The 8,383-nt window shown below is 34.2% G+C and overlaps 2 protein-coding genes across 3 annotated transcripts; one reads left to right on the forward strand and one right to left on the reverse strand.

Annotated features, from left to right (window-relative positions):
- Nucleotides 1-244: 244 nt before the first annotated feature.
- LOC114731332 (60S ribosomal protein L26-1-like) lies at nt 245-1,720 on the forward strand. Of its 2 annotated transcripts, none has more exons than XM_028918474.1 (2): nt 245-758; nt 1,382-1,720. In XM_028918474.1, exon 1 carries the CDS (start codon nt 315-317, stop codon nt 753-755), a length of 441 nt encoding a protein of 146 aa, XP_028774307.1. In that variant the 5' UTR covers nt 245-314; the 3' UTR covers nt 756-758; nt 1,382-1,720. The 2 variants fall into 2 exon arrangements, with proteins under 2 accessions (XP_028774307.1, XP_028774308.1); XM_028918475.1 differs by having other exon boundaries at nt 1,414-1,720.
- Nucleotides 1,721-6,740: 5,020 nt separating this feature from the next.
- Nucleotides 6,741-8,067, reverse strand: LOC114731334 (mitochondrial outer membrane protein porin 2-like; the record flags this gene model as incomplete). The annotated part of the gene is made up of 4 exons (XM_028918477.1): nt 6,741-7,342; nt 7,447-7,655; nt 7,740-7,826; nt 7,912-8,067. Coding segments are annotated over 4 exons (759 nt in total), but the record flags the coding sequence as incomplete, so codon positions are not given.
- Between the last annotated feature and the right edge of the window lie 316 nt (nt 8,068-8,383).

Below are 8,383 nucleotides of genomic sequence, written 5' to 3' on the forward strand. Positions count from 1 at the left end.
TTTTGGTAATACATTTTTTTCATTTTTGAATCAAAATATCGTTTTAAGACTATTTTTATTGGGCGGACAAGATCAACAGTGTCAAATAAAATTCGAAATATTATGGCCCAATATAATTTCAAGATAATGGGTTGATCCGGTCGGATTAAGCACCACCCGATCCATTTCATATTTTAAGTACCAAAAAAACAAGGGAAAACCATACAGAGTTTTTGCCTTTATAAACCTCGCAAGCTCTTCATGTTATTCCTGTTTGCCGTCACGGATAACACTGAAAAACCCTAGCTCTTCGTTTGTTTCAGAAGAGAGCGAAGATGAAGTACAATCCGAGAGTTTCAAGCTCTCGCCGCAAGAGTCGCAAGGCCCACTTTACGGCGCCGTCGAGTGTTCGCCGTGTGATTATGAGCGCGCCGCTCTCGAACGATCTCCGCTCAAAGTACAACGTGCGATCTATGCCTATTCGCAAGGACGATGAGGTTCAGGTTGTTCGAGGTACCTACAAGGGACGCGACGGCAAGGTCGTTCAAGTTTACCGTCGAAAATGGGTCATCCATATCGAACGGATTACCCGCGAGAAGGTAAATGGATCAACCGTTAATGTTGGGATCAATCCATCGAAAGTTGTGATCACGAAGCTGAGATTGGATAAGGATCGTAAGTCATTGCTTGATCGTAAGGCCAAGGGTCGTGCGGCTGCTGACAAGGACAAGGGAACCAAATTCACTGCTGAGGACATTATGCAAAGTGTTGATTAGTTGGTGAATTTCTCGAAATATTATTATATCTATTTTCAATTAGAGGAAACTGATGTTCCGTTTATTAGCACTACTGTGTTTCTTTTACATTGAAGGTCACTTTTTTTTTTTTTTTTGCGAACAATTCCATTATTTTGAGGCCTTTTTGTTTTGCTTTAATGGAAGTTTTGATATTATTGTTAAATATAGTTGCCTGCATCTTATTTGATTTTGGTATGATTACTGCTGAGCTTCCCTTAAATGGTTGGTGCATATTTGATGATTCCGTGGTCGCACAGGAGAATCTGATCATGGGAAAAATGTGTGTGTGTGTGTGTGTTATGTGCTCTATTGTTTGAATTTAACTTATTGGTATTGGAGATTTGGCCATATAACGTAATTTCATTCAGTCCTTGTTCTCTTTTAATGACCCTATATGAAATTTGTTGGAATTCGGGTGAAGGGATTTGGTCAAGAAGAACAAGTCTGAATTGGTTTTGATTATGCTGTCGTTTGCTTTATTGTTGCTAGTTATCTGATTGCCTTCAAACTTCATGTTTGCTTACATGGTCTGGTAATAGCGCTTTTGTATTTGGTCATGAAACTGGAGACTGAAATTGTTGGTATGTGTGTTTCAAAATCTGCGGAACATAGCTTTGTTTTCGTTAAAAATCTGCAGAACTTGAAGAAGCAAATGCTTGTGATGCGTGGAAAATGTTCCTCTTTTGGTCGGATCAGCTTTGAATGTTTTGTTTTCTGCCCCTTGCTCCCTCAGTATCTTCTGGTTCGGAGGCCTTGCATTTTACTTTTTATTGTTTTTTTTTGTTTGGAGTTAATTTTTGAGGTAGATTTGGTTTGTGCCTCTGTTGAATTTTGTCGTTTAGGCTTATATTCACTAAATCTCCGATTTGTATTTATTTATAGATTTATTAGGCTCAAAACTATTTTGAAAAAAATATCTTGAAATGATCATAACTTTATCATAACTTTAGTCCCCACTAAGAAATCTCGAATTCCATATATGACTTCAGTTCTAACAAGTAACGTGAGTTATAACATTGATGAATCGCAATATTTGATTGCATCTGTGTGTGTGTGTTCTTGCTCAACTTGAGGTGATCTTCTTATTTTCGGCTTGGTGGAATAACCAACATGATGCTATAGAAAGGCTGGACAATTACGGCTCATGCCCGTGCTGCTTGGTGCCGATGCAAGACCCCTTCTAACCATACTCCAGTCTGGATTATAGTTTAGTCTTTCGAAATGATCAAAGAGGATACATTAATAATTAGAGCTACTTGATCTGATTCTATTAGAAATTAATCAAATATGATTAACGAATATGTTTAGTTTGATTTCTATTGCATAATGTGGTGTGTCTTGATATGATATCCCCTTTTTTTTTGCATCCGTCTAGTGTAATTTTCAAGCCAAAACTGGGCTTAATTCCACTCCTTAAGAATGTGTGCAATAGGGTGATGAAGGACCAAATAGCTTTATCTTTGTGCCAAGAGAAAACTTTGTCTTAAAAACCATAGATTTGTCTGTACTAATCACTCACCTTTAGAATGGAGAGTTGCCATTGATGACTACTAGTAATTACTCTGAAGACCGTGAATGGGTTGTAGGAGACCAATAACCGCATAACAGTTGATGTGAAAAAAACCGCATAACAGTTTATGGGGGGTGGGGGAGCATGACAGTTGATGTGTGGAAAAAACAACCGCATGACGGTAATGTAAAATAATGAGACGAACAATGAATAGCGCGTGGGAGAACAACGAGGGGGGGGGGGAAGGAGAAAACTAGCAACACCGTGAAACAAAGACCACCGCTGAATGATCGGGAAATTACCCTCACACGCTTCACGTCTTGAGCACCCTGGAATCAAACCCAGAAATTGAAGATTGCGGCTTCTTAGTTCGTTATCGCACTAAGAAACCAGTGTGAGGTTTTAGAAAGGGGCCCGCAAATACAAATTTATCATCTTATAACCTCCTTTATCCAAGATGCATCCCTGATACAGCGAATGTTTTCCTTGGTGTTGATTCCCTAATGCAAATTCGAAGGGAATGGAGAGAAGGCGAAGAGAGAGAAGATTCTAATGAATTTGATTTTAAAAAAATTAATAAATAAACGGAATTATCAGTAGTTGCGTGTTGGTGGTGAACATGCTTCATTGTTAAAAGGGATGGGATCATTTGAATGGTTTTTCACTTTTTTGAACCCTCATCCCTTGCTTCTCATGTTTACTAGTGGCTCTTGATCTTCGTGACAGCAACAATGGTGGCGCATGTGACTTTCTGACATTGATTGGAGCTTAGGGTTTTTTTTTGACGTAGTAGGGTTTGAGTTTAGGGTCATGTCGGTTAGGCTTTGGCTTCCTTTTTTTGGTGCTTTAAATGAAGCTGGTAATAAATAGGCTGTTCTTAAGACTTGAATCCCTAACTTTTAGATCATTGAATAAAACATAAATATTCTCTTTGTCCTTTATTTTATTAAATTATTTTTTTTATAAAATCTTTTTTGAATTTGTCTGAATATTTAATATATTATTACCTATTTTACCTCTAATTTAATGCATTTAATACATTCTATTTCTTTATTTATCTCACTATTACTTTCTCACATCTATCCATTTATATATTAGTGTATATTTGGGAAAAAAATTACATTTGCTACGTAATAATTGTTTTTAACTAATTTTAATTGTTTTATTAAACCGCACAATTTAATTAAAAAGATCTTATAATAAGGGACAAAGTAATACTTTTAACCAACAAAAATAAATAAGTGTAGCTAAAAACAAATACTCATGGGGTTCTATTTACAAATTACTTTTAACATGTTTAACACCGACTAAAACAAATCTTAAATTTTATTAACTCTCATTTTAAACTTAACAACCTTTTAACTTTATTCTTATTTAATATATATTATACTTTGTATATGTAACACCTCACGTAATTATATCAGTATACGTAATATATTTAATTGAAAAGTCCATACATATTTCTAATACTGCCACAAGTCAATTTCAAAACATTTCAAAAATATATCTTTAACTGCATAAACTATTAAAGTCTTATAGTCGTGGCAAATAAAAATATAACATAGCATGTGCTTGAGGAGCACAAAAGCCTTCAGGGCTCACTCCATTGGTGCCTTCCCTTGATTCCTACTAGATTCTTTGCCTGAAAAATTGTTAATATAGGGGGGTGAGATCAAACGTCTCAATAACTACTGAAATTCTAACCTATACAAGCAAATCACATATGATAAACCAAAAATCTATTTATAGGTCTGTATATATGTATATATTAAAAATCACAGATTTAATACATTCAATTCAATTTCAATTTATTTTTCAATATATCCAAAAATAATGCAATATGCTGCCTCCCTTATATCACCGTCCACCCTTATACCGCTGACTGGAGCCATAGGCTAACACATAGTCCGATAGGAACTAATCCATTTTACTGAATTATTCCAAGCTCACCGATATAAGAGATATATCCGGCCAAAGATATAGAGCTCAAGCTCGGATTATGGCTCCCCTCCTTTGTGAATAGGGAGGTGTCACATGTCCTACAGCTCCAATGAATTCCTGGCCAAAGGAAAACATGGAAGAAGGGGCCCTGACAAGTGCCATCCACTGTGTACCGAGTGATGGCATACCACGTGGTAATTTTATATCCATACAATCTCCTTCTATCCTTAGCCCAACAATACATGTTAGATGCCAACAATGTTACATCATAAATGCTTCCTCAAATATATTAAAAATAAGATAGCAATAAAACTTATATACCATTTAATAGCAATTCATGATAATTTCATAGCTATTAATATATTTAAATATTGATTATAATTACTAGCAACAAATCTTAATAAAATCATGTAACATACCAAAACATTTATTTTACAAAAATCATAATATTATATTTCAGGAATATAATAATTAGTAAATCCACAATATAATCATACACAATTCACATGTACAAGAAAGAATTTTCAGAGTTACCTGGTACTCTTTAGCTTACAAATATTCACACAAAGATTACTCCAAAATTCTCAAGTCTACAAAATTGCACATAAATATTTATTAATATAAACTCAGAACTAATCCAAAGCTATTCTAAAATTCTAAGACTACCCTCTAAACCAAAATTACATAAATATATTAACTCTCCCAAATCTAGGCATTTATAATAGATATTATTTTGAAAAATAATTTACATATAAGGCTATTTAAATTTAACAAAAGTATATATATATATTTTTATTACCCAAAATCTAAATATTTTATATTAAGATTCTCAATTATTTATTATAATCTCATTTAAAATTTTTCCCAAACCAAACAATTTCTTTTTAAATTATAAACAAACTGTAGCTTTATCTAATTTCACAAAATTCTCAATTTATAATTTTTCAAGCCTTCACAAATTATTTCAAAAATATATCTTTAACTTATTCAATATTTAAACTGATTAAAACCTCAATAATATATTAAATAACTCAAATAAATGATTTAACTCAAATTTAATCGGTGAAAACATATTACAAGTCTAAATAACAAATTTTTCAACTAAAATCTTAGTTTAAAATTCTCAAAATAATCATTCAACGAAAATAAACCAGTTAAAATTCCTTAATAGTGGATCTTTAAATTTCTACAGTCATATATTGTCAAAACTCCATATTTACTCTGTACCCACACAGTAAAATTTTCTCTAAACATTATAATGATAATAATAATATAAAGCTATAAATATATAGGAAATATTCATAAAAAAAATTTGACAACAAGAAATAGTTTTGTGTACCTAAATGATTTTCAAAACTTGTCCTGACCTTCAGCAGCTCTTCCCACTCTTTCCTTCTGTTCTCCCACTCTTTCTATTCCGTTCTCTCACTCTCTTCGGTCTCCCCACTCCCTTTTATTCTTTTTTCCTTCCACCATCCAACTACCTTATTCCATTTTTTCCATCTTTCATTAAATGCTACTCCCCCAATTTCTTCCTTTTGTCAAATGCTCCCAGCTTTCCACCGAAAGCTGTTTCTTTCTTCTTCTTTTTTTTAATTTAATAATAATAAAATATTATTTAATTTAATTTAATAAATATTTTTTATTATTTTTTAAAATATTTTTTTATTTTTTATTTTGCATGTTACAGTATAAACTAAGTCAACACAATAATAAAATAAAGGTAAAATTGTATATCTATGTAAAAAAAAATTTTAGCACCCTATAAATAAAAAATAATACTAAAATGTTTTTTTCTCTCTAACTAGTTCCGACTTTTTTAAAGATAAAATTGGAAATAAAATTGAAAACTTTTATTTTTCTTAAAAAACACATTGGAAGCACTGTAGTTCTACCGTGCTTGATGCCGTGATTGATTCCGTTCTAGTGCCAAGTTAGTTCTTCTCTTACTACAGTAATTATACTTGTAATTTGTATCATATAGGACGACTTCCGATAAATTATATATACATTGACATTAATGAAGATTTTTGCATAACTGAGTATAATTTTGCACAAGCTGCAAGCTTATTACTAAGATAAAAAAGACAAAAACCCTCTTAAGAAGGTGTTTGTGTAGAAATAAAATTATGATTTTAAAAATGTTTTTATGAAGTAAATATATAAAAAAGTTTATCTCGTTTTACAAAAGAAGTGTTTTTCAAAAACATTTTTTCACATTACCAAACTTTTTTAGTCCTGCGGCACCTGTATCCGGGTTTAATCTCGCTCAGCAAGTGTTAGCTTGCAAATTAAGAAAAATACTCAGGTAAGAAAGATAGCCTCGTGTTGTCCCACAAGTTTTAATGAAGACTTTTGCCTCTCTGATTGGATAGCATCGAATTGAAAACTTCAGGGGCACTCCATAGCCAGTCCAGTCTCGACCCCCCATCCGTCCCACTAGATTTCATCACGCACAAAACCGTATCCAAGGACCACTTGAACTAAAACAAATTTGATTATATCAGAAAGAAGAAAGAAAACAATCCTGAAATCGGGAATTTGGAGAATACATGGATAAGATTCGTCCACGCAAATAAAAGGACTTCCTCATCTCACGATGTACATGGGACGCGGGAAAGAAGAATCGAAACATAAAATTGGTAAACATACGAGTGGTTGATTGCAAGATATTGAAAAATTTTATCCACAGTAATGAAGAAACTAGAAACACGTTCATCTGTGGATCTTATTTAGCCCTTCATTCGAGGGTCACCCAAAAAAAAATGAAGCTTGGAGTCCTAGTCATGCAATCTAAATGGAAGAACTTCAAGGTTTCAGAGCAATGGCCAACCCAAACCTGGGATTTCTATCTAGGGCCTTGGCGTCAACCTCACCAGAGAGAGTCATCACTGACTTGGGCATGATTTCGTGCTGCAAGAGGGCACCGAGTCTTCCATGACTGTTGAGCCTTGCTTTGACCTGTGTCAAATGGTCAATAGCAAATAAGCCTCCCACCGTGAACGTGTTCTCATTTGTGGAAAATTTTCTAGTGATCTCTGCTACAGCAGCACTCTTCTTGGGTTGGTCTAGATAATGTAAATAGGATGCTCTAATGCTGTCTCCCTTGTCGGCCCTAAATACAAGAAATCAAAATATGGTTAGTAAAAATTAGCGAGTGCGGGTACAGTTGCCAGAGACCTGGAACATTAATCTCGCTAACAGGCAGAGTAATCTTACAAGATTATGGAAGCACAAGAATCAGGCCTTGTCACACTTATCCCAGCAGTGTATTTAGGAAAACTACCATTTGCAGTGTCATAGCCTGCCTCAGCACCAAATGCAATGCTAGGGGTACCAATAGTGGCAGAAACATCAATTACGGGGTTTTGTTTTAAGCCAAGGGCGGTTGTTAAGGTAGCATGGTCATGGAAGTATTGAACCTCCAGCTGTCAGAAGATAAAAAATATAGAGATTATAAGAACCAAAATAACTGAATTCCCAGCTAAAAAGAAGGAACATCGTGTCTGTACCTTGCCAGAATTATAGTCAAGCAGCTTAAATGAGGCAATGGTCTTGGTGGATTGAATAATGTCTGTGAATGTCAGAGTTGTGGAGATCTGACAAAAGAGTAAACAAATAAGATGATTACAGGTGGGAGAAAGCTACAATGTTATTACATACACACGTAGAATAGCAACCTACATTTGATTCGGTGTCAACTTTGACATTAATAACAGCATTCTTATGCTTGTACTGTGCTGCTACGTCTGCAGTAGAGGCTACTCCTTTTTTGACAGCTGTTGAAGTGAGGGCCTGAAAGGAGTTAAAAAGGAATAAAATCAGATTCACGACAACAAATCACATGTATCGCAAGCTAGGGCAGGGGCAGATCCACGAAATACACTGAGGTCAAATGCCCCAGCTAACTTGCAGAATTTCCTAATTGATATGTTGCTTTATATCCGCCGTTGCCACTCATCTACATATCTATATCTATATCTATATCTATACATTATTAAAACCTGTAGCAAGCTGTGAACAATGTGGCTTGTTAAGTGAGATTTAATACATTGTATGGAACCCATTATTTAGTTAGTAATTAACGTCTAGCTAAAAGTTACAAAAGTATCCCATAGACATTTATAACTTGCCAATTGAAGAAAGGGACATATTG

The sequence above is a fragment of the Neltuma alba genome, unplaced genomic scaffold, assembly GCF_004799145.2.
Source record: "Neltuma alba isolate B1F8T4 unplaced genomic scaffold, ASM479914v2 tig00012823_pilon, whole genome shotgun sequence".
Taxonomy (NCBI): domain Eukaryota; kingdom Viridiplantae; phylum Streptophyta; class Magnoliopsida; order Fabales; family Fabaceae; genus Neltuma; species Neltuma alba.